The sequence below is a fragment of the Coloeus monedula genome (assembly GCF_965178545.1).
Source record: "Coloeus monedula genome assembly, chromosome: 1".
Lineage (NCBI taxonomy): Eukaryota > Metazoa > Chordata > Aves > Passeriformes > Corvidae > Coloeus > Coloeus monedula.
Window position 1 is genome coordinate 40,983,228 of NC_138781.1, and position 27,088 is coordinate 41,010,315.

General features: G+C 40.0%; 1 protein-coding gene across 1 annotated transcript in view; it reads left to right on the plus strand.

The window, feature by feature from the left end:
• Positions 1-290: 290 nt before the first annotated feature.
• RBMS3 (RNA binding motif single stranded interacting protein 3) overlaps positions 291-27,088 on the plus strand; it is a gene marked incomplete at its 3' end in the record, with an annotated part of 434,832 nt that continues 408,034 nt past the window's right edge. Inside the window, exon 1 of the mRNA XM_082289239.1 lies at positions 291-439. Coding sequence (XP_082145365.1) covers positions 365-439 — 75 coding nt within the window. The 5' untranslated portion in view covers positions 291-364. The remainder of the gene's footprint in view (positions 440-27,088) is intronic.

Genomic DNA, 27,088 nt, shown 5'->3' on the forward strand with positions numbered 1-27,088 from the left:
TCTCGCAGGACGGTTCCCTCCCGAGCCGGGCAGCGGGCACCGCCGGAGGCACGCTGCTGCCAGCGGGGGAGGCGGGCTGCTCCGCCGCGGGCACCCGGGCACGGGGCTTCCACCCACCCACGCACACACACACCCGCACACACCCCTTCGCGCTCACACACACACAGACACACACACACGTATATGTTCGTGCGGGCGCGTTTTTGGCTGCGCTGGAAGTAGCGCGCGGTAGACGGCGAGGAAGTCTCGGCAGCCTTCTCTGTCGCCCGCGCTGTCAGGAATAGCGGCGTGAGAGGAAGAAAGGCCCTGGGGCACTACACCCTGCCAACGAGTTCCCCGCACCAGCCAGAAGGACTCCAGCTACATGGGCAAACGCCTGGACCAGCAGCCAATGTACCCCCAGTACACCTACTACTACCCCCACTATCTCCAAACCAAGGTAAGGGCTGGCGGGGCCGGGCGCCTGGCGGGGGATGGAGAGCGGAGCGGCGCGAACTGCGGGCTCGCCTCTTCTCTTTGGCGATTTTTTTCTGTCTCTTCCTCGGGTTTGGTGTTACACAGAGCCGAGCTGGTAGGCAGAAAGCAGGCGTGAGAGAGGCAGGAAGGTTACTGTCTGCCCTCCCCTTTATTTCTTTTAATTTATTTTTTTTTTCCCAAGGGCTGCTGGCGTCGGTTAATTCCTTTTATTGTTTGGGGAGAACAGTGCGGTTAACGCTATCGTAACAGCGGGCAGGTAGTGTGTTTGTTATGGCATGGGATAAAGATTGCTCTGGACAGCATCGGGCATGAAACACTTTTGGTGGCTCTTCCAGTGATCTCTACAGTTTATCACAGCTTAAAACCATTTTGCTGTTAGAAAAGCTGTCTGTGGCAACTCAAACTTTTAATCAGCTCAGGAGGAGATGCTGTGGAAATCGGAGCTTGGAGCTGACTGACTGTAAATCTGGTGGAGTTTGTTTCAGTGCATTGCACTGCTTTTAATATTTCATTAAATATCGAGGATGATATGGCTGTACTCTGTTGCATTTAGAAGGTCTAGAAATAGAGGGTAACTACTTTTGGAGAGTGTATCCGAGCGCGGACATTTCCGTTTTCTTTCTTCTTTCCTTAATAATTTTTATAATGCCAGCAGACTGAAAAGCAGGCCTGCCTCTCCTAGAGAGGCTGAGTGAAGTCTATGCTACCTGGCCATGAGTTAGTTAATTAAAGCCTTACTTTTATAATGCCATTGTATAATAGTCTGTTCCGTGAAAAGATTTCCTGTGTGACCAAAGGACAGTAACAAAAGAAAGCCCTAAACCGAAAGTTTGCAAACCCTGTCAGGACACTTTATTTGGAGAACAGAAAAAGGAAAAAATACAAGGTGAAGTGTAACCTCACAGCCACAGATTAACAGTTTCAGTAAATAAACGAACATCCTTTAGGAGGGAGAAGCCAAGGCAGGGCGCACACACGTGCGTGTGGCACTGTGTGCACATAGACACATTGCGCTTCTGTGGCAAATTTAACACATGGGACATTTGACGTGTGCATCTGTGTGTGGTGAAGTGCCACAAGGGAGGCTGACTTCTCCAGACTTTTGGTTTGAATCACGTTGATCTGGCTGCAGTTGTGAAAGGATAAGTTATATTCCTTGTTAATAAAAATTACTTTCTCATTAATGTTTATAGCCCGACTACTGCATTATATAAATTAACTAATTGTAAAAACTGTGATTCAGGCTGGTTGGAGTTGTGATGACACCAGAAGCACTCAGTATGATTACAGCCTTGTAATTCATGGCAGGGTTACCTCTCACTTCTTTGCGTGTTTCTTTCACTGCATCATGCAGATATTTTTTTTTTTGTATAAAATTCATCCTTTTTATAATTTTGTATTTTGGAGTGAATTTTGTCATTTCTCCCCCCTTTCCTTTCAAGGTCAATCCAAATAGCATTTTACCTTTGTGACCATTTAGTGTGTAATGTTGCTGTTGCAGCAGCAGCCTGTCACTAGCTTGACTGCAATATTGCCTATAGCTTTAACTGTTTGGGGGTTTGGGGGACGTAGGCTGATGCTATTCCTCAAAACCTGGCAAGCCAAGGACATGAAACAATTGATGGTGTTTTTTTGAAAGAACAATAGCCTCAAGTATTGGAGGAGATATATTGGACATTCCATGCCTTTTACTCACGTAGCTTACATTTTGCCAGTTGTCCTTTTTTTTCTTTCTTTCTTCATTTTTTTAACTTTGTAAAATAAGCTTTTTTGTGAAAATTAACCTTATATTTGAGCTTACAGTAGAAACAATAGCTTTTCTGTACCATGACTTTTTTTAACCCCTTGTTTTAAAATATAACTTAAATGCATTTTTATAGCTGGTATATAAAATTATCAACCCTGTGAAAAGTCATGTGCATCTGTCTTGGCACACTTGCACTATTAGAGTAAGGACAGGTAAAATTTTAAATCGCTGATACATTTTAGTTTTTTTTTTCTTATTTTGCTCAGTCCACAGTTAAGCGTGTACATAAACTCTAAATAATAAACACACATACACGTGCATATATATATACATATACAGATGCAAGTATTTCTCTTCCATAGACCGTAAGACTTTAAAGCAGTGCAGACAGGCAGCATCTGGATTTTGTTACCTTAAAGCTAGCCATCAGCTTCTGGGACGTTTTAAAGCAGTTAGATCCATTGTATGTCTAAAGCTAATAGTTGGGTAATCAAATAATCTTGTGGTGGAGAGCTGTATCTTTTATCATCCCTATTGGAGCAACACGTATAAATAAACCTTTGTATGATTCCAGCCGGTCTGAGAACTTCAGCTTCTTATTTTCCAAAAACTGTTCTTTGTACCAAGCATGGTAGGAGTCAGCTCTACAGAAAGAATGTGTTTTTATGCTCATAGTCATGCCTGCTGGGGGGGGGGTGTGTGTGTGTGCATTCATTTGTCATCAAGAAAGAAATTCTAGGCTTTCTTACAGCATTTCTGCACAGCTTCTGAAATTCAGAGTGGCAGCGTGTTCAACAGGCAAAGTTGGAAATCCATGTTCCCCAGCGTGCTTGGGTGAAGTGCTGCTTTTGCTTTGCTTGTTTGGTGAAGTTGCCTTGGTTCTCCTTTGAGAAGTACCTCATTTCAGTACATCACGTCCTTCTCACGGGGGACCACGGAGCTGCGCGGGATTTCAGCTTACAGTCTGTGTGTGTGTCTTCTAACGTGGCTAGCACGTTGTTGTGCAGAAAGGGTGTAAATGAATAGCTGTATGGGTAATGGGATTATAAATAGAAAAAATGGATTCCATATGTTTGTCTGATTGCTTTAACTTTTTAGTGTTTTGTGGCCTTTTGTGGAACACAAAGCATGCACTCATTCAATTTATTTGTGCTCCTTCATTATCAAATGCCACCACTGTAGCTAAAACTTTAATTTCAGGTTTAGGAAAAGCCATTGTCATCCAAAAAAGAAAAGGACGGGAGGATGTGAATCCTTAAGAGACAATTGCAAGGAATTTAATACATCTCTTAAGGACAAGCACTGAGTTTGAGGAAAGACATAACCTTATTTCCGTTTTGGTGTGATGCTGTCTGACAACTTCACTTTGAAAGTACAGTTTTGGAACTTCTTTAGACAGATGCTGAGAGTGGGGTCCAACTGGCATAGGAGTTTATTTCAGAGTAAGTGTTTCTGGTTACTGTTGTATGTGAAGCATGGTCTTGTGTTCTTGTTGCAAAATATATTGCAGGGAGGTGGTTCAGCTCGTGTATATCTGATGAGAATCTGTAGTACTTTTAAATTTTTTTTCAAGATATTAAGAGAATTTCCTTAGTTGCATCCTTGCTGATGGTGTAACTACTCAAACAGCTGGTTTACAGGAGTATGTTGTAAATTGTCATGTAAAATGTTAATGGTGCCAAATCTTGCGTTATGGTCTGAATTTCTTTCTTTTGTTTCTTGCTTGCCAAAGCAAATTCTTTTCTCTTTGCCATTTAGCACAGAAGAAAACAAAAATAAGCACTATGAAATATCATGTAATGATGTGAAAAAGGGGAGAAAAATACTAACTCTGAATATATTTGAAAGAGTCTTCTTCATTTAGTAGGTGATGTGTTTTATCTTTGTCCTCTGCAGCTTACGATTAGACCTCTTGCTGGGGTCAGCTTTCTTTGCAAACAGCCTACTGAAAAAGCCTGAATCACTTGGGTAGAAAGGAGGAGGTGCCACAGTTACCTGTCAACAGAAATTGTTTGGTTTATGATCTCTATACCTGCACTTGGGGTAAAAATATGCCAGTTAAGCAGCTATTTCCGTGCGGTTTGCTTTCATGCATTCTCCAGATATTTCCTACTTATTAGTCATGGTTTGGGTCTGGGAGTTTAACTCTCATGGTATTGACTCTGTAACCCAGTCAGATGGCTGAAACACCCCAAAACGAGAGACCGTGTTTACAGTACCCACAGTACCTCTTCATCTCTATATGCCCTGATGCACGTGTGAACACGGGCGAAAGGACGAAGTGTGATTTCCCAACACCTACCTGAATAAAACCCCTTCTCTGTGGCTGTGAAAGGTATTCAGACTGACCTGCAAGCAAGAGGGCTCAATGAATATGTTCCTGAAATGACAGATACGTGCCCCAGCTGAGGAAAAAAACAATTAGGAAGTTCAAACAGGTGTACTCAGAAGAGTTTAAGTTTGATATAGTGATTTTATGGCCACACATTTGGGTGTCTGTTATGTCTCTTTTTTGACATTTTTTAGAGCATCTTTTGGCATGAGGGAATTGGGGACTTCTTTCAGCTGTGTGGCATGACCATACCTCCCTCCTTGCTCCATCACCGTCTTTTACAAAGTGTGTATTTGGAGTCAGTGCAAAGCTCTTGCCTCTCTTCACCTTGTACCTACCAATCCCGTGGTCTTTTGTCACTCACGTTTCTGTTTAGTGGGTTTATGGCATTCCCCACTTTTGACCATCTGGCCATACAGAAGGCCTTGAAGAAAGCGTTCCAGATACAGAGATGCCTGACAGGGCTTCTCTGGCTGGTAGTGTTCAGATTGTGTTTGGTGCCTGGTGTGAAGCAGGGGTCAGGTGTAAGGAGTAATTCATCAACCACACACTGATTTCAGGCTGCATTTCCAACCATCTGCAGCTTGGATCTTTGCCAGAGCTCAAAAGTCTAGCTGGAGCCCATGTGATCGTGCCAAAGTAAAGGCAAACACTTGCAAATAGAGAAATGCATTTCTAGGAATGAAGTTTGTTCGCACTTAGCCCCTGTTTGAGTCAGTATGTCACAGCATGTTTTAAATGCCTCAGAGAGCTGCCCAAAAGGAATACACATTCATTTAAATGCCATTTAAAAATATTTCAGCCTGGCTATGATTTTGATAGTAATATTAATATCTAGCTCTAGTATTTGCCACCTGGCTTAAACAATAAGGAAGATAAAAGTTTTGTTCCTCTGAAAAATGCAGAAATATATGAACTCATTTGCTTTTCATGTATCCTTGCTTGCCTGGATAAAAATAGTTTTGTTGTTTTAAGGGACATTATGATATGTATTAAAATGGTGTTAAATTTCTTGATTGATCTTCTTTTCATATGTTGCCTCCATACAAGTCTGTTTAAATTAAAAACCAACCAACCCACAAAAATACCCACAAAAGAAAGCACCACATGAAAAAAAAAAAGCAATAAAAAAACCGACAAACCAACAACAAACAAATAAAAACCCCCAGACCAAACCTGTGGAAAAGGAAAATTCAAATTCTTACTACTTCAAACTCTTATGTATTATGATATTCTATGGCTATTTATTTTGCAAGCAGGTATTTTATTTCTGTAAAAAATGATGGAAGTTGCAAGCATTTGCCAGATTAGGCTACAAAGATCTTGCTGTGGCGAGTGCTGTGTGTTAATAGTTATAATTTAGAACGCCTTATACAAGGTGCCCTTTCAAAATAAAGTGCAGTGGTTCAGAAATGAACTGGTTTGGTTTTTAATGCATGAAGTCCTTTCAAAGAAAGCATGATGGTATGCTTGCACTTTAATTCAAGTATCTTGGTAAAAATCATCAGACTGTTGGTTCTTAAATTTCCATGAATTAAAAAACAGATAAGAAAGGATGCATTTCAAGTAGGATGTCTGAGTTCATTTCAGGTCTTGCTGTGAGAAGTCTGTATAGTATTCCCTTTGCATATAATTGCAAGCAGCATTTTCTAATTTAATTTAATTTTTTTTAATTTTTTTTTTTTTTTTTTAAGGGGTGGGAAGTGAATTTTCCGCTATTATACTCCAGGCGGGGACTTTGAGTTTGCTTGCAAACAACACCATTCCGGACTGTCCAGGAAGAGAAGCAGACTTTTCTAAAAAAAACCAAATAGTCTGGTTGTATTTTTTTTTTTCTTGAAGAAAAGAATTTTAGTGCTAGAAATTTTATGTAGAGAGGAAAATAGTTAATGTGTCTCAAGAACTTGCTTCCAGTGCTGCATTAAAATTGTGTTTTGTAACAGTCTCATCAGCTACAGCTGTATGTGATTAAATAGTGTAATATCAAAAGCATGTGTGAATAAGAGCTTTTATGATATAGTTGTTCCATACCAAAGACTGCAGATGGGCAGAGAAGGGAGTCAGAGAACAGTGATTTACTCAGATACTGTCAGTGCCTGTACACTGAGTATTCCTGTAGCGGTGTTTTGCAATTGCTTTCCCACTCATATGGGCGGCAAGATTGGGTAACAAAGGGAAGTTTAGAAGTAAACAGCTTTACAAAGAGAGCTATTCTAAACAGTCAGGTATCAGCCTAAGAATGGTGTCTACTGATGCAGAATGATGTACCATCTATTTTAAGTAGAGGATTAACAATAATATTATTGAATAGAAGTTATAGTGAGAGGGATCTGTTCTGCTTCCTTTGAAAAATCAATGAAAAAGATTTGGTTGTCTTCAGCAAGACAGAATCAAGCCCACAAAGCACATACTGATCACCATGGCAAAACCAGGACAGCTGAACAATATACAGGGTTTTTTTTAAAAAAATACAGTCACAAATAAAACCAGTCAATCAGAATGATTCTACATCGTGCAAGGGGCTGAGGACACACCTCCTCTGATACTTAACAGCATTTTGTGTTTGCTGTGGCTATAATCTCTATTTAACATTATTTATTCTGATTTATATTTTTAGAGAATGAGCAGCTTAAACCAGATGTTTTGTCTTTCTGTCTGTTTCTCTCTCTGCCAGTTGAGATATGATTTATACAGAGCAGAAGTCTAATTGCCATAGGATATGTCTCACATGGAGCCCAGTGCCTATAATGAAGATTAACAATTTCTGTTAGAGACTAAGTGCAGTTAATCCACAAAAAGTGGAGAGAGAGCTGGTTTTGCTTTTAGTTGTACAATTCTTAAAATAAAAATACTGTGTAGCCTCTTTGAAATTTGAAACAAGTTAGTTTTCTGTGCAGGTCTTTTCTGAGGATACAGTGTTTCTAAATGGAGAAGTGAAGCAAAGGTTGCTTGTCCTATCTGTAGCTACAGATTGGAAGCTCCCGTTGAAATCCTCAATCATGCTGTCTTTTATATTTTGTTGGTTTACAGCAAAGTCTAATCTCTTCTCCTAGAAGCTTTTTATTAGCTGAAAGACTTCAGGTCTAACATTGTCATATAAGAGAAAAAGATTATTTTTTCTGCTTTTTGGATGGAAAAACTTTTTTTTTTCCTTTCTTTCCTTCTTTCTTATTTATCTTATTTGGTTTTGGGCTAGCTTACAACCGTGGTTGAAATAAATTCCCTCTCTGCTTATTTGTTGTAAAGTCAACTTTAGTATCAAATGTGGTAGTTTATTAAAAAGCAAATATTTACATTTTTAAGTGCTTCATTTGTGGTATATTTATGCAGGTGAAATTGTTTGGACAGATTTTCTATGAGGATTCCTCTGTTAATTGTGTTGACTTCATTCAGATGCAAATGAATGAAATAAACCACCTGACATATATAGATCATAGTAGAAGCCAGAAGATGCGTAAGATTGCATGTTTACAATGTAAAGCACTCTGATATTTTGTTCCTTGTTGGTGTCTTCCTGACACATGTTTTATGGTTAGTACCATGTGGTTGATGATGATTTATGGGCTGTCATGTTGTGGAAGTGATGTCACTCCTGTGTGACTCAGATTTATTCAAGAAGATAAGTTGCTGAACAGATTTGTATTCCCCCCTCCCCAAGTATAAATCAACCAGCAGTTTGTTTTTATTCTGTGAGTTTGCATTCATGGACTAAATCCTGAAGCTGTGCTTGAATACTTCGCTGCAGAATGTGGTGGAGTAGAGAGGGAAAGTCTTACTGGGGGACCAACATGATGTTGTTGTATTTAATTGATTGCTCATTTGGCTTCTGTTCCACTCCCTTCCCCACCCACTTTCACAGCCCTTCCTCTGCCTAGCTATATTTAGAGCCCAGCCAGGCCAAGCCATTCAGAGCTCAGTATCAACGCTGCACAGGAGCCTGACCTTTCCGCCTCATGCCGGTGGGAGATGGCAGGAGTGGATCTGCCATCAAGTCTCGTGTGTCTTGCCTGTGAGAAACTCTGGTTATTTGGAACAACATGTGATGCAATCTAGTTGTCTTCCCGGTGGAGAAGCTGGCAACCTTCATGCCAGGGTTACAGAGGGTGAAAGGCAGACTGAAGATGCAGTGGATAGGGCAGAGGGCTGTTCTGGATATGCAGTCCCAGTCCCCAAGGCAAAACCTTGAGGTGGTGCATTGGTGAAAAAGGGACACTAGGGAACTTCAGAAGGAGGCATTTCACCAGAGGAGGAGATAAGGGAGCCTGGTGTACCGTTACATCACAAAAGGTTTTTAAAGCTAGGTATCCATAGTTACAACAGGAGAGTTAAAATCTAGATTTCAGAGACTCACCTGGTGTAATGTCCTCCTTCCCTTTAAAGAAGAAAGTGTTTAGCAGTTCGTAAAGCTGGAATGATATGCCTGTGTGAATTCCCCGGTGTTCAGAGAGCTGTCTGTTTAAAGTTTGCTCTAGTTTTCCCTCTTGTTCTAATTTTTCCAGCTGTGGAAAAAAATGGCATTGCAATTCTTAGCCATATAAGGGACTTGTTAGTTTCTTTATGTGGTTGGGAATTGTTTCTCCTTTTGGTCTTCAAAGGCTGTTGCTGCTGAATATGCTTTAAAGGGAAGGAACTACTTGCTTAGACAAAAGCTGCAATCCTTATTTCTTCTCTTTCTCACTTCTTTCTGACCTTTTGTTGGGGTACATGCATATAAATAAATTCTGCTTTTTGGTGTCGTGCAAGTTGATGGATACTCTTACAAAGAGAGAAGCATAATGGGAAATGCAGTCTTCATTTCTGTTCTCTCATTTTGTAGTGATGAATTTGGTTTGGTGCCAGTTAGTAAGTACATGACCTTTCCCCTACATCTTTTGATTCATGACAGGGAGTGTCAGAGCTGAGTTAGTGATCTCTCGTTACAGCCTTTAACAAACTATGAAATATTAAAAATGAATTAGGTCGCTTGGAGCTCGGCTAATATGTCAGTGATGCAGGGTGGTGATTTCATATTAATGAAGCATAACACACAGCTTAAAATACAAAATTCAGATTTTTGTGAACACGGACAGCAGGGACGTATCGCTTTTAAGTCAGGACATTTTTATCTTGAAAAATGTTATCTTTTAAAGACAAACCAAACAAGATATTTTGCAAAGATGGTGTTATCAGCCACATTCGTTTAATGTTCATTCCAGAAAATCGTATCAGCCTCAGCCTAATTGGAGCTAAGTTTTTCAGTGTATTTACTTTAAGATCAGAACTGCCGACAAGACTTCTTTTAGTATCAGCTGAGATGTGTCTACACAGCTGTCGCTGTTCTGCTTAGCTGCTATACACAACCCGATAATCTACCACATGTAACTGAACGGTACAATATACACTCGTTTGGTGTGCAAATGACATTTCTGGAATTGTTTAGTGGAAGGCAGACTGGCAATAAAAATGTGCTGTGAATGGTACAATGAATAAGGTGAAAAATAGGACTGATAGCTCTTAGACAAGCCTCTGCCTGGTTTTGCATTCATGAAAACTACCTTTAATACCACTCTATACCTGCAAGACATCAGAAAAAAGTCAGAGGCACTGCAGTCCTTCAGATGTTTGACAAAGCGTGCAGCAGGATTTGGTAAGCTGAAAGCTTTACCTAGGCTGTATTAAGACGACGTTTACTGTGTCAAGGTAGAGCTGCACTAAGTGTACTGTTAAACAATCCTTTGTGAAAACAAGCATAAAGCAGACATATTGCTGTGGCCTTTAGCAAAGCAGCTGGGAACTTCCTGCCTGGGGGAGCATTGCACTCGTTGGATTTTATGTTTGTGCTCTTTGTGTCTCTTTGGAGCTTTTGCATCCTAAAGAAACGCACTGTTTGGTCCAAATATTTCCATGTCCTTTTTGGTGTTGTTTTTACTGTGGGTGTCAGCTGGTGGTGCAAGATGGGATAATAATAAATCTGGCTGATGTATGGTGATTCCAAGATGGCAGTAATAGTACACACTGAACAATGACGTGTCTGTCATTGCCTCACAGATACAGGTGTGCAATGCACTGAGTTGTCTTGAATTTTGAGATTATGGATATAATTCCTGTCTCTAGGAACAGCTGTGAGAAAGTGTAGACTCCTGGCCCACCAGGACGTATTTGTTATCTGTGTGATTTTTAGAAGCCTTGCCGACCACTCAGTTTCTGCTTTATATCTCTGCCATTTTATGAAATCACTGTAATTGTATACAGTTGTCCCAGTGCAACATGCAATTTCCTGTAGTTTGAAAAGCTTTCAGCTTAAGATTGTCTGAACTTAATAGCATAAACATTAATTTACTGTGTTAGATGGGTTATTGGGTGTTTTTCGCATGCATAAGTCAGGTAGTAATTGTGCTGGACAGAAAAAATAAGTTTTGTTTCCTTCACTGTCTGCCATGCTTTGACTTAAATGGATCCCTGGTGATGGTAATACTTAGCATGTAGCAGTCATTTCAATTTTCAGTGGGCTGTATAAACATTAACTAATCTTCAGAGCCCATTCTGAGAGGTGCCTTAAACACCTTATTTGCTCATGCAATGGCTGCATGCAAATAATGACCTCAGCTTTCAGAAGCCTATACTGGATTATCAAGAGTTGGGGGATAGGCTTGTGTAGCATCCACACTCTTTGGGCAGAATCTGGAGGTGGAGAATGTTGTTGCTGCTTCATGAGCAAATGCGGTGCATGAGAGCTGTAAGAGTGGAGACAAAGCTGGAAAAAATAAAGGGAAAGCATTTTCAGAAGGTGTCATGTTTATCTCTGGTTATCCAGAAGTGTTGAGTGCCCACATCTTTAGCAGATGAAGTTCTCAAAGACATTTGACACTAAACCCAATATGACTCCCAGATGTGCATCCAGAATTACAGAGCACTTTGCAAGACCAGTTACCTGAAGCAAGTGCCTGAACCTTCCTACTGGTTCAACATTACACCTTCCTCTTGAGCCTTTCTGCTGGGGAAGGGGACAAATGGAGCAGGGTGGGAGGAGAGGAATTCCCTGTAGTGTCCCCAGTGTTGGGGAGGGAGGTTGACTGCAGTCCTGCTAAGGTGGCTGAAAAAGATGTTTGTGGTGTTTGACCAGTGCTATGAGGTGCAGATCAGGCCCTGACTTGCAGTGTTTTAGAGATTTGAACAGTGCTTGGCCCAAATGTTTCCAGAAGACAAAATCTTGGTAGGCACCTGGACAAGGATGCAAAGGACTTCTTCATTCTTTCAAGTAGAAGAGGGAAGAACACTTTCCAACAGTGCCTGTGCACAGCCCCCAGTCCCACTGGCGCTTGCTGGCTTTGTTAGGCACTGATGGGAAAGTTCTAGAAAAACAACTGCCACAATTCCACCAACATTGTGCAAAGAAACTGGTCTGTGTTTGAGTCCTTCAGGTTCATTTTTCAAATCTACAGCACCCTGTTAATCTCCAAGGCAATAGCAAATTATTTATTTATGGATGGGTGTTAGCTAAGTAGTAGTTGATAGATAGAAAATTGTCACAGCCAACTGGCTTTGGTTTTCTCATGTCCAACATCGTGTGCCTTGCCAGGACTTACTTTAGTTTTTCTGTTGTCATTACTCTTTTTATTCTACTCACCTTGGCTTGTAACAGTATCATATGTGCTTCCCTCTCTGTTGTGTTGGAAATAGTTGCATTTTTAAAAATCACAGCTTGTTTGGCTCAAAGGTACTTCGTGGATGGGAGAGAAATGATGATATTCTTGATGCTGATAACTTCTTGTGTCCCAAGGGTTTTGTTTTAAATGTGTGAAAACATTACAAACAAGGGTTGATTATGGGTGTTTTAAAACTGAACAGGGAACTGTGCCAATGGCCACAAAGATGTAGATTGTGATTTTATAGTGTATGTTGAGGAATGAAGTAGGACTGCCGTGCTCCAGCAACAGCCGATGAAGTAGGCGTTTATGCTTCATCTCTCCTGGTCTTTTAGCAAGGGAGTAAATTATTAGTTGTTTATTATTTCTTAACCTTCAGTGGGTGACTTCCTTTCTGCTCTAGTCAGCTATTTTGAGGTAGAGATAGGTAGATTTTTATTTCCTTCCTCCTCTTCCCTCATTCTCATTTGCTCTCCAGATGGATTGTCAGGTAAGTTAAAGCCTTCTTTTTTACCAACCTGAGGGTCAAAGAGGTGATCTGATGCTTAGGTGACAAGAACAGACCTTGAAAAAGCTGAGACATAAGGGCATCATTACGATGAAATGAATATAAGGAAAGCCAGAAGCTTTATTTCTATTCAACAATTTGTCCATCATTTGTGATTTAACAAATCTACCTCTTTACCAATGTCTTTGATTTTTCCCCCCCTTGTTTTGTTTTTTTTTTTCTTAGCCTTTTAAGAGCTCTGCTGGTTCTCATTTTTCTTTCACCTAATTCTTATGTGTATGCCATGGTGTTTGTTCTACCATTTGACCATCACAGCTCTTTTATTTTTAGATACTGCCATTGTATTTTCTAAGTCAGTCAAACTCTTCCTCTCTTTTCTTTTTTTTTTTTTAAATGGTATTTTACTGTTTGCAGACTGCCTCTGACTGTGCAGTTTGGTTGTGCTGAGCTGCATACAAAACCAGGGTAAGAGATAGTCCCTGCCTCCAAGAGTTTATGAGCAATGTAAATAACGCAGCCTCACAAAGGTGGGTAGGAACAGCAACGGAGAGAAGTGAAGTGCCTGGTGGGAGGCTGCATTGCAAAGCAGTGCCAGGACCTGGATGGTAGATGGCAACTAGTGTTTACTGTTTACCCATATACCGTATGCTACTCCATCACCTTGGGAATGAGTCACTCTGCCTTCCCAGTTCATGCATTGCTGATTTTTTTTCACTTTCTTCCCTAATATGTAGGGTTTCAGTTGCACACAATCATTTCTACTTTTCTACAACTGCCTTTGTGCTTCCCTGGGCTTTAATTTCTCCGTCTTTGCTGTTTGGTGGCCAGTCTCCTGTGCATTGTCTGGCAGATTTTGGATGTTGCAAAGTGAAGGAAGCAATGGAGTGGCTTTCTGGAGTTTCTTGTGTTGGTAAACTGGCACTGAACAAGTACAGTCTTAGTTGATGTTGCTGTCTGAATGCACGGAGAATGTAATGGAACTGGACAAAAGAGCAAAGCAGTTGAGGTCAGTGTGAGACAAGAGGTCTATTCCCAGCAGATGAGAGCTCTGGAAATATCCTGGTCTGCAATGGCTGGGGGCTCATGCTCGGTGAGGATTAGAGCTGGTATTTTTTCATGCTTGCTCCCTGTTGCACCAGGGCTGTAATGTGGAGGAGAGCCATGCTGCCCACAACTGTTTGGTGCGTTTGAAAAGTAAATACTATGGGGAAAGGGATGCTTGTGTCTTGCACTTCAGCAAGCTGGCTGCTGGTAAATGCTGAAATTTCAAAGGGACAGTGTCTGTACAGTAGCTTGGGGCCTCAGAGTCAGAAGTGCTGGTCACCTGCAGCTCCTATTAATTTCAACTAGAACCTTATGTACTTTGCACTTTTGAAGACCAAGAGCTCCTCAGGGCTTAAATGTTACCTTTTTTTTTTTTTTTTTTTTCAAATAGCATTTGCAAGCTGGCAGGGAAATGTCTCACTTTTACTTTTTTGTAGGGGAAGAAAAGAGGTGTTTTTTGTAGGGGAAGAAAAGAGGGTTAGGAGACAAATGGAAGAAGTTTGTGTCTTTTGGGATGGTTTTGTTTGTTTGTATTCTTTTTTTACAGCTGTGAATAGAATGTATTTCCAAAAGCAGGTATCCCTCTAAACAGGTAACTCTTCATTTTGTTAGTGGTGGGCTGTTAATGATTTAAATAATTTTATTGTTTATTTAGCTCCCACAACTTAGATTGGATAATGAAGAGGGATGTGATTTCTTCCCTTATTTAATTTTAATTTTTAAAAAAATCTTATAGCGTTTGGGATGCATGGACTGTCAGGAAATTATTATTTGCATAGATAGAAAAAATGCAACAGAAGCTTCTCTAACAGTTATGTGAAGTTTATTTTTATTAAACATGCATTCTGAAAAATACTTACTGCTTTGGTCTGTTACCAGCTCTTCCAGTTATATTAGGCAGCACGAATTTATTTTTCCTAAAGGTACTTTAGTTCAAAAGGATCTAAATTTTCAATATGTGTATTTGTATATGTACCAATTCTAATCTCCCTCTAGACTGCAGGAAAAAGCTTAAATGTCTGACCCAGATATACCTAAAAGGGTCCAAAATCACACAATAAAAACCAGAATGCAGTCTTCTAAAAAAGCTTGGGATGTAACATCCAGCCTCACTAGGGCTCCTTATGTTTAGGTGTAGGTTGCAGTGCTGTGTATTTCCCAAGTTTATAGACAGTAGTTTTGGGGTTAACACTCAGCTGATGGTTGTTGACTTTTAATTACACATGCGTTTTGAAATTCTGGGTTTGTGTTTCACATTGATGCCAAGTACTGCTGTATCTGTTACTCAGCATTTACAGTGGGAATATCCAAAGCAGACAACGAGAGGAAAAAAAACCCTGTACCTGATTTTTTAAATTGTATTAATTTTCTTCCCATTGAGGTTGGTGGAAGTGATTTACTGGGACAGATGGAGTGCTGGTGTTGGGAGACTGGCAGCCTGTGAGGTGTTTTCCCTTTGGGCCCTGTCCTGTGGTCCAGGTGTGCTCACAGCTGAACACTGCCGTGTAAGCAACTCTGCTGAAACTGCAGCACTGCATAGGGGATGAGAAATTATTCAGTGGGAAGAGAACTGTCAGAATTTGGCCTTTAGGATAAAAATTTCATTTTGTGAGTGTATTACAAACAAGAGAGAGTTAAAAGATGAGAAACTGCTTCTACATAGAAAAATAATATTGTTTCAATGTAAGCCTTGGTTTTAGTAAGCTTTCTTGGAAAGAAACTTGTTCCTGAGGGCATTTTATCTATTTTTCTCTCTCTCTTTGGGTTTTATACTGCTGCCCATCACGGCAGTATCTGAATGCTTTCTATATAGAGATTGATAGCAACTTTGAAGTCCCCAGTGAACTGTGCAATCTTTGACACATCTTTCTTTAGGGGGTGAGAAAGTACCAGGTGGGATTTAAAAAAAATTGTATTATGTAATTTTACATTCTAATAGTAATTTTTTAGATTGTTTTTTTGGAAGATGTTAAATGGGTTGTAAAATTATTTTTCTTCTCCTTTTCATGATTTGACTGAGGTTATGGGGTACAAGAAGTGCCAGTGTTAAATCCAGAATACATTACTGACTTTTAAAAATGTGTTTTCCTAATGTCACATCAAGCAGATAAGGCATAAGTCATCAAATAGCCAGTGGTACAGAGGTTTTCTTTTCTGTTCAATGTTATCGAAGTTGTTTAAAAAACATTCAAATAATATTTGCACTTTTACAGCTAATGCATACCAGATCTATATCAGCTAATATGAATTGTTAGATGCAATCTTTTACCTTTTAAAATTATTCTAGTAAGAGGAAATATTTAAATAAATATTAATAATTTAAATCATTAAATTAGTACATACGAATAAATTCTTAAGGCTAGTGAGATTACAGTGAGATGATTTACTAACTGGCTTAGATATTCAGTTCTGAACCATTTCAACATTAGTCTTATCTATCTATCTATCTATCTATCCAGCTATGTAGTCTGTTTAAATGAGGTACTTCACGCTTCCCAAATAATTTCAAAGAGAAATAAAAATAACATCTTTGTTTTCTCTCTTTCTTTCCAGTCTGTCAGAGAAACACCTTGATTAGTTTATATTTAGTTTATATGCGTGGGTGTCTTCCTTGGATGTGAACGGTAAGAAATTTTTGAAGAAACTCAAGTTGTAATAATGAGTCCTGTGGTTAAGTCAGAAGATGACTGATCCTGTCGTCATTTCTTAGTTGTTGTTTTTCTAGAGCAAGCTAAACCTGCCCTACTGCCAACATATGAGTGCTTGCAAGGGTGGAACTTCTTCCTAGTGAAGATAGAAGTGTGTGGTAACTTTTGGCTGAAAACTTACTGGTGGTCATTTCATAGCTAGAGAAAATTGAAGGTAAACCACTCATCATTAAGGCATGGATTTGAACTAGGCTGTGCATTTAGTAAGCAGTTTTTGGAGAAGGAGTAGTTCTGGTAGAGTTCAGGAGAAATGGGGAGAGCAGGGAGGATAATCTTGCAGCACAAAGTTTCCTTTCCTCAATATACTGATAGTATTTTGTTAGAAGATGGTGCCGTATTAGAAGAGACCTCATCAAGACCATGCTCCCTTCCTCAGAATTGAAATCAAATGGATTTACGGTATCTCTACCAGACATTTCTCAGTGGCTTGTATTATAAGGAGACACAAGGAATTCCTATCTCATGGTGAGAGAAGTATTGAATCCCTCACCCCTGGTTAGAGAGGGTTCTCCTACCTACCCTTGTAGGTGTGTTAGTCATTATATAGTGAAGTGGAAAAAATAAAGGCAAATTTGTCTGGTTCTTTGATTTTTTCCTTCAAGGAGGGCCTGTTGTCCCTCCCCCTGTAAAACACTTAGTTTTGAATATATGAAGGTGAAGGAGCCATGGTCAACTCAGGTATGACAGGTCCATCTGAAATGTCTTAATTATTTTTTATATTACCTTTTTTTTTTCTTAGAGCTGCTGTTTTAACTTCCTGTGCTCTCAAAGATGGACATGAGTTAAGTCACAGTTTTTACCCATGGGTTCAAGAAGTCAGCGTGTATATTTTTGTTTCAAAAGCTGTGTGGCCTTATCTTATTTTTCACTGTTGAGTGCCCATTAAGTTTGGTGGGAGCTACTGGGTGCATAATATTTTTGGAAATCAGGCCACTGAGATATACTTTGGTTATAAATATCCGTAAGCTAATTAGGCTTTAAAATGATAAAGATTCACAAACGAAACACATCTTCCATCTCTTTCACTAGTAAAAAGCCCAGGTCAGCTTGGCTGAGTTCCTCGCTGGCGTGGATGGCATACCCACATCTCAGTACGTTCTTTGAGCAAGTTTCCTTTTTGAGGACTGTGAGTCAGCAGGGTTTTGAAGTGGATGAGTCATAGACAAACTAGCTGAATGATGGTTACCAAGTGGGTGGGGGAAGCAAGGGTTTTATTCTGGGAAGGTGTAAATGCAGACAGAGGCCAAGTCTGGAGGTGAAGGAGGCCACAGGATGAAGGGCATTAGCCGATAGGAAACATTGATGCTGGCTGCTCTTTGTGGTTCGCTGCAGCCATGTGCTTCCTCCTGTCTCTGTTTGATGCTCCTGTGCAAAGTCTGTCCCCCTCTTGGGGAGCAGATGTTCCAAATGAACAGTGCGTAATCCTGACAGATAATAAAGCAACATTAACTTTGCTGAGAGCCAGCTAGTTTCTATCCAAGAGTTAGATATCTGACCAGAAGAGAAATTGAGCTAGTCTGTGCTTCATCCCTTTCAGTTATACAGAGCATAAACCTTTAACATCTCTCTGACTGGGACAGGTAGCATCAACCATGCCTGTGCAGAGCAGATTAGTGTGCCAACTTCTGAAATCAGAAACAACAGTGGCATGTATTGTACTGTCTGATGAATCTTCTTGGAGGGTTTAGAAACAAAAATGAAAACAACATGGAAACCTGTTCTGGACAATCCCATTTACTGGTTGATAGAAGACCAGAATGCCCCTCCAGAGCATCCCTTTATGTGTTTCTCATATGTTCCTGCAACTCCTTAAGTCGTAGTGGAATTCGTAATGAGATTTCCCTTAAGGTGTGAGGATTTTTTGTTACACAGTATTTTGTAGTTCTACAGGAAACCAGAAAATATGACCATATATCATTGCCACTAGAGCTACTGCTGACCACATATCTCGGTATATTAGCAGATGGTGATAAAATCTGAATTTTTTTGTGTGATGGAGTGTTCGCTTAGAGTGGAATGGCAGAATACCTGTCAGTCAGAGAGCTTTGGAAGGAACTGAAGAGCAGTGGTTTAACAACCAAGCCTCTTGCAACGCTGGCTCTCTTTTCCCTTCTTCACAGAATGTTCAGATAGAGTAGAGAGAGTAAATACTTCAATTGATAGTATCCTGGAGTGCTCAAATACTGAAGGAAGAGACTGTGGTCCCCAAATTCCAGCTGTCCTGTTTCCTCTCCCAAATGAAAAAGCTTTTATCAGGATAGCATATATAAATACTTTCCAGTGCAAGCTCAACTCATTCTAAAACTATTTTGAGTATAAAGTTTATGTTCTCTTGAATCCGAATGTAGAAAATATGAGACTGTGAACTGAAGGGTGAGAGGCAATTGAATATATACTCTATAACAAATAGATAGAGAATTTAGTGGAACAAGGAAAGAGCCAATGGCTGAAAGTCAAAACCAGTAAAATTCAGGAGATGACACGGTGCGTGTTTTGAAGGGCAATGGTAATTTACCACTGGAACATAGTGCTGAGGGATGCAGCAGATTCCCCCATCACTTGAAGTCTTTAAACTGACATTGGGTCTTTCTCATTCATCCTTGCTGTGTTCAGTCCAGGGGTTTCTGGGTGATATTTAATGGCTTCTGTTGTGCAGAAGATCAAACTAGACCATCGTAATGTTCCTCCTGGCCCTAAAAGGGTCTATGAGCTGTGGCTGCTTGTATCGTTTGACTAACAAATTCAATTGCCAGTGGTAATGGAGGATATGCAGAGCCAAATCTCAAATTGAATCCAAGCACTGGGAAGAGTGGATGTGCATGCAAGAGGCACCTGCCTTCCCTAACTTCTGTGTTACATCTATTTAGATTTCCTTTGAGTCATGCTCATTTACCTACACTCTGCCTCTCGCTTTGCCCATGGCATTTCAGGGATTCTTGATGGCATAAATCACAGGCTGAAACAGTAAAAGGAGGGAGGATTCAGGACAGATTAACGAAGAGAACAATATGTAGGAAAGCATGACTTTAAGTGCCCCCGACTTTGGGGCCTTATAGCATTTCTGACTCTTTGATATATAAATTACATCAATTTAGATTCCCTCATGCACCAATAGAGTGGGCAGAACAAGTTCTAAGGGAATCTGAGTGAGCATAAGTGGGTATAAATTACATTACCTTACAGATTGCCTCTGAATTTGGCCCAGGTTCTTTCCTTTATTTTCATTATGTCAACTTTGTGCATTGGCATTATAGTCTTTTCAGCAACTGGCCTGACAGCTAATGAGTTCTTTCTACCAACAGTAAATCAACCAAGACAGACAATGCTGCTCCGTGTAAATACTTCTCTTTATGTTCAGATTATTCAGAATCCCTTTAAATTTAGAACAGTGTGCTAGTAGAAATGCATGTGGAGAAGTACTGTAAAAAGTTCTAATTATTCATAAGCCACCTGCTTTCCTCTTTGCTCCCCAGCTAACCATGTTCTGAGGCTAGGGGAAAATTAGAAGAGGACTAGACAGCACAATAATGCTGAAATATAAACTGCTGTGTTGAAAACAATTAAGTCCAAATGGTTTTAGGAAGTTTTCTTGATTTATGGTTGTTTGTACTCCCTGAAATTCCTGCAACAAACAAGGTTAAAAGAAAAAGTCAAGACATGAACTAGTAACGTTTCCACTCTTGGAGAGCTGAAACAAAGGAAACTTTAACTGTAGTTCATTAGAGAATAGAATGGATTTTTCCTTCTATTATTGAATAGAAGAAAAATTACATTTGTATGTTAATTAAGTTACAGTAGAATTTGCTTTAGGAATAAGTTACATGCTATGCAACTTATTTCATCTCTCAGTTCAGAGTGTATTGCTAAAAGACTGAACTCTATTCCAGACTGTAGCATTGATAAATGTTTCTGTGCCCCTTCATTATGTTTTAGAGAATTTTTTCTTTTTCTGATGTCAGCACTTAAGCGTTTGAGAAGCTGTGGGGTAGGTAAAGGAATTCCTGACTGGTTTCTTCTTTTCCCTTTTACCCTGCTGTATTAACTGAAGAAAAACTCACTGTTTTGTCTTCCTTTTCTGATTTGAGGTTGGCAAGAAGGCCTGTAGAATTTTATGAAAGATGTTCAGAGATAGAGTTGATATATATGTATATATTTTTTTTTTTAAATATTCTCAGGTGATGGGACCTATATAAATGCAAACTACCCATATTATTTCCTATCATATAAGATTTTCAGTCGTGCTTCTCCTCCAGAATCCCTGTGTTCTCTTGAATGATGAAATTGCAAATGTTCCATGAATGTCAGTGCAATTTATTATCATCTTTCATTCAGAGCATTACAAAATGATTTGCAGTTGCAGGTGTTGCTAATGATTTTCAGCCACCGTCCTTAAAGATTGGAGAACACAATTGTCCCTGTTTTTAAAACAAGGATGAAACTCCCTAACTAAAATAAAAAGGCCAGTTTGGAGGGTGAGTTTGTCTTGCCTGCTACATTTTCTTGGGGCTCTTTTATACTTTCTTCTACTTTTTCTGTTATTTTTGCTTAGTGGAATCCATTGGCTGCATGGGAGATAGAATATTGGGGTTTTTTTTTAATGTACAGAAGGATGCTTTAGATGAAAAGAAGTGGGTAAGGGAGAAAAACAAATGTTGCTTGACAGGCCTAAAAAGGTACGTTGCAATATTTAACTGTGGATATCATGGTTCTTTCTTTGTTATCTAAAAACTCTTAAACCTCTGTTTATTCCTAAAATGTACTTCAGCAGCTTCACTTGCAGTATCTTACAGATTGTCTCTGATTTTTAGTTCCAGAAAGTCCTTTGTTAATAGGAGGCGTTTATATATGGCTTTTGTCATGGAAGTTTAGAAAGGGATGTGTGGGGAAACATTTCTGGCTGTATCTCATACACTCCTTTGTTAAGCTTCCTGGTGAGGAAATCACTGGGAAATCAAAGGTGTAACTGGAGGGGTACTAAAGGCACTAAATGTTTGCGAATGCACAAGTCTTTAGACTTGACCTCTTGCTGGTGAGGACATTGGATCCAAGATCTTGGTGATTGGAATGACTCTATCAGTAGAAAAAGGACAAGATTCCTTCTCTCTGAAGGACTGAGCAGGTGTAGTTGGTCCTGGTTGCATAGAGATGCAGAGATTCAGCCTTCTTTCCCTGAAGCCTCAAATGGACAAAGTACTGGAAAGCATTAGCTGCCAATTTAAGCTTTTTTTCCATAGGGAAGAACCCTTGGGGGAAGGTTGGTGCAGTCATGTCAGCTCTCTCTTGAGGCAGATCCTCTTAGGCATTTCTGTATAAAGGGATGCAATTTGAAGCCACATGCCAGTGGGAATAAGTCAAGTGGGATGGCTCATGTGGCTGCTGTCAAAGATATTTTAGCACAGATGAGGCTGTGATATTTTTGTTGTTATTGTCTTTTAAAGTGAAGCTGTACATACTTTGCTTGTGGCAGCTCTCTGAAGGTTCAGTGGCTCACTTTTTATTTGATTTTGATTAAAATCGATGTTTCAGCCAGCCTTAGTGATCTCATGAGTGAGATACCTGAGTTTGATTCCTGGATTTGATTTTTCACTGTTGTATGGTGAAGGGAATCCCTGCCTCCCTCTAGAAGGAAGGCAGAGCTTCAGATCTCTGTGCAGCAACCCTGTTAGGGGTGGGGCGGCTCTGATGGGCTCCACAGGAGGGGTCTTTACCACTAGTTAGTTGCAGATACACACCATGTAGGCATTCCCAGCAACCTAAGCTTCCCAAACACAGGGGACAGGCAGGGTCGGTGCAAGTCTCCCATCCCTCCCTGATAATCCTATTTAGTGTTAATAGGGAAAGATCACGTCTTGTGGAGAATAGAGTACTTTGTCCTAGGTTTGCATAGACCTTTGTGTTTCTCCAAGGGCTGAGAACAGAGGGTAGTCCTTTTTTGACTCAGCAGAGATGAAGATGGCAGGTTGTAAAGTTCTTGTGAAATGAGGCTGGGCTCTGTACAGCACATTGTTGCTAAATTGTGTTCTCTATTAAGAAAGCTGAGCCAGGCTTACTGGGTTAGATAAACTATCCAAGGGTTGGTGAAGTAATTAGTAAATGTGCACTGTCAGACCAACTAATTTGTTTAATTTTGAATAGGCAATGTTTATAGATATTTAAATCATCTTAAGAAGTGGCTGTCCAGAGTCATGGCAGGATCATGATCTATGCAGTGCTGCAGACAAGCAGACCTGTTCCTTCCCTTTGCTGCAACACCACTGAGCTCTGTAGAGGACAAGCACAGCCCTACCATGCTGCTGTTTCATGGTTATTTAATTCCGTCCTAGTGGTATGAGGTAATTCTGTCTTTGCTGGAAGCTGCTCCTTCCCCACTGGAGGCATTTGCTTTTGTGTGGCTACCAGGTGAATCAGGCTAGGGAACAGATATGGCTGACAGCTAAGGCGTTCTGGTTTCTGTCACTTTTCTTTTTTTCTTTCTTTTTTTTTTTTTTTTTCTTTGTACTTGGGCTCTCTGAGCCAGCTCAGCACATGGCCAAACAAGCTCTAGCATTGGCATCCGAGAGGGAGTACAAATACCCAGCCAAGGGAGGTAGCAAGGGCAGAGACAACTTGCACTTTGGGCAACTTAAATTGGTAACAAAACTGAAACCTGAGTTTACATGCCTGTTTGTGTAAATTGAATAGTTTATTGACTTCTGGCAGGAGTTGTGTTTGGGTTCTCCAGGGTCCAGGCACAAAAATGTCAGAAGCTTCACTATAGTGATTGAGTCTTTTAGCTTCCTGTGTGGTTCTTTGCCAAATTAAATAGAGCCAGAAATCTCAGCACCAGCAGCTGTAGGGAGTTAATCCCACCCAGATCCAGATTAGCCATGGCACATTCTTGTAACCATAGGCACAACAGTTTAGTGTAGACAGCTGTTCTGATAAACCGATCTGGGAATCCTGCCCTCATAGGAATGTTTGATGTGTACTGCTCTCAGAAGTTTCAAAGTTATGGTAAGACAAACTGGTAGCCTGGATAACAGTTGCATGTTTTTGTCAGTGTTGTGATGGCAATACTACATGGGTACCAAAAATGACATGAATGGTTTTACTTTAGGAGTAGAATGATTTCATCTCCCTACTTGAATTATAAATTGAATTGAATTATAGAGTACAACAGGTACTCGTCTCCTGTGTCGTGAGGGCGATGCCTATTTGCTTATCCAATAGAGACTTGATACAGAGAGACAACAGGTGTAGAGATGGACAGCCTGCTTTCCAGCCTGAGCAATATTCTTTTTTTCAAAGAGGATTTTCTTCCCTGCTGGTTTTGCTCTTGTGGGCTGTGTTGGCGTCATTGTTGATGGTACTGGCTGAATATTTTGTGGAACAGAAGGGTAGCAATACTTGAAAAATAGGGGAATGTGGTGATTGTAGACAAGGACAACTTTTGACTGGGTGAATGGTGGTAAAACTTCTAAAATTATTTGGAGCCATAATGATGGGTCACCTTGGGTGGTTGCATGGCTTGAGCACCAGACTTTGCATCTCAGAGTTGGGGATTTGACCACAGTTTAAGGAAAAAAAAATACATGTTTTGCCATAGAGTATTGGGATGCTAAAACTTCACCTGGGTTCCAAATAAGAATTGATAATTTTATTGCATAGAAATCACTGAGGAATTGCCTCCAAAAGACTGCGCATGAAGTGCCAAACATTCAAATTGTTAAAGGCTAGGAGTATGGTCAAGGGTAGTTATCTGTATGTTTCCTCTGATCCTGTGCTCTCCTTTTGCCATCTACTTCTGGTTATTGTCGAAGACAGGATTTGGGACTAGATGGAATAATGCTATGAACTGACGTAGCTGTTTTTGCAACTTGAAGGGAAAATATTTTTAGAAGTAGCAGAGTCCAGTAAGTAGAGTATTGAAACCATAGGCACAAGAGCTTAGTGCAGACAGCTGTTCTGATAGACCAGTCTGGGGACCCTGCCCTAATAGGGGTGTTTGTGTACCAGTCACAGAACCTCACAAGGTCATGGTGAGCTGGTTTGATACTTACCTTGATAGGGTCGGTAGTCTGGAAGGGAACCCATTATCTTCTTGGCTGTGCCATTAGTGTTCTGTTCAGCTCAGGACAAGTTATTTCATGTGTTTGACTCGACTCTCCTGTTCTCCTGACGCACATCCTTTTTCTGTGTTGCCATTTCGGTTGTCATCTCTGTCAGTTGAGGACTTAGGCCATATTTGCACAGTCACAAGTGAGGCGATACATTTCAAGGACTTGGCTCTGCACTGCTGGAAGTTCTGCCTCTCAGCAGAATTTCATTGTGGCTGCATATTAAATCAGGTTAAATTAAACTATCCTGAAATATTGCCATTAAAATAGATTACACTAACTCTGAAATTGTAATAGTTGAGGTGCACATGTGTCAGGTAAGATGGGGTGGTGTCCCAAGGTGTCTACCTCGCCAGCTTCCCATTGTGCCAGTGGGGTCCCCCATGTTCTGCTCAGTGTTTTGTCCAAGGGAGCTCTCAGTCTGTTTTTTTGTTGCTACTTACTACTCCAGTAATAATAATAATAATGATAAATCTGAAAATCTGAGCAGAATAACTTTGCTTTTCAACCTCTGCTGCTCCTTTGATTAAGGAAAGATTTAATGCTTTAATTTGAGGCATGTTTTGTTAAAGAATAGAGGGCTTTGATTCACATGTTTATAAAGGGGTGCACTTCCTGAGCAGAATGGAAAACATTCTTTGGTAGTAAAGGATGTTGAAAGTACAGGCACTCCCTGCAGCTGATGAATTTGTTCTGGGCTCATGATTATCAGCACACATTAACAGAAAAGAAAAATGTTGAATTATTGTTCCACAAACAAGGTAAATTATATTCTTTCCCATACTTTTGCTGAGATTGATGCAAGACCTTAAGATCCATCTGAGTAACTTCCTGATGTTAGGACACCTTAGTGGCAGGATTTTTGTTGTTTGTTTGTTTGGGGTGGGATTTTTTTGTTGTTTTCTTTTAAATTTTTGTTACTTCATATTCATTCCTTTCCTTCATATTTTTTCGAGTGACTGGATCTAACGTCAGCAATTATTTCAGAATGATGTTTGCAAGTAATATGCAACTTATATGAAATTGAATTTTACTGTATTAGATAATTTGAATTGCAAATATAAAACTCCCAAAACAAATACCAGCAAACTCCCTTGATGATTTGACTTCCTGCTCTTTTTGAAATAGTGGTGACTGATTCTGATAGCAAAGACAGATATTTTTCCCCATTTTTTTTTTTTTCTGAGGGAACAAAAGTTAAGTGCCTATTCTAGAGTAGAGAAAGAACATTTATGACGTAAACTATTGGTCTTCTAGCTATAGTTTGGCATTAGAATTTTATCAGCACTGTACAGTGTCACTTATATGACCCAGAGCTTAAACTTGCTACTGTCACTGTAACATGTGATTCTTCTAAAACTATTCTTGCCAGCCAGCTACTGCAAGTCCAATACCACATCCTAGCATCCTCTCTGAGAGCAGCTAGGCTTAGCTTATCATTCTCCTGGCACAGAAAGGGATGTGGTTTTGAGCTCTGTAGGGTGCAATCAGAGCTGAGAAGTGCTGTTCTCCAGGAGCAGCACATAATAAGTACTGAGTTTTAATCTGCTTTCTCTTCAAAACCTACATGAGCATCTCTGGCTTGGGCAGAACTCAAAGATAAGAATTTTCAGGGTTCTTTAAAAGTAGGGGTGAGATTAGTACAATTTAAAAGACCTGAAGACCATTATGGCTTGAGCAGAAGGAAAACTTGCAGTTGTTCTCTAAAAGCCTGGCTGTTATTGCCCCTTTTGAGAAGGTGCACCATGTCTGTCCTTTTCTCTTGTGCAAGACAAGTCAATTGCTGCAGGCATAACCCTCCTCAAGTGCTTTTGAGAGTCTAGCACTGGCCTCCACTCCATAAATTGGAAGGCTGTGAATCCTGGCTTGCCCTGCAGAAAATGTATTGTGTATTGTAGGCTCTTTGTGATCTTTTCCCCTTTACACACCTTCACAGAGCCAGGCACAATCCAGCCCATTATCTCTATGTGAGAGCTTTCACTATTACAGATGTGTAAAAGTTTCTATTAGCAATTCTGATTTGGAAAGGACAATTGGAGGCTGAAAGAATGGCAAATGCAACCTGGATATAACTTTTTGATCCTAGAACCCAATTAAATTTGTGGTTTTAAAGTGCATGTGACTCCTGAGTTCAGCTCTAATACTAGATTTATATTATTTCCTGGAATGAAAGTCACTGCAGACAATTTCCAGAAGAGCATAATAATGATCCAGTGAAAAATGAATCCAGCTTTTGACTTTTTTTCCCCAACAGAAATAAGATAGGGAACCAATTTAGTTTTATATTGGTATTCTTTTAATGCTCAGTAACTTTTCTACCATCAGTGACTTTTTTCCCAAGATATCTACTTCATTAGTGCTGCTGTTTCTACAGTGTTAGTGTGCATTTGTCTTGACATGGCTAGTGCTATAGTACTACCACATATTTGGGAAAAAAACCCACAGAATATTGGTTGACATGTATTATCTAATATCCTATTCATAAGCTCATTTGTAACGAATAATTAACATTCTGTGAGCCATGTGTTCCTTTTTACATCCTGTCAAGGTC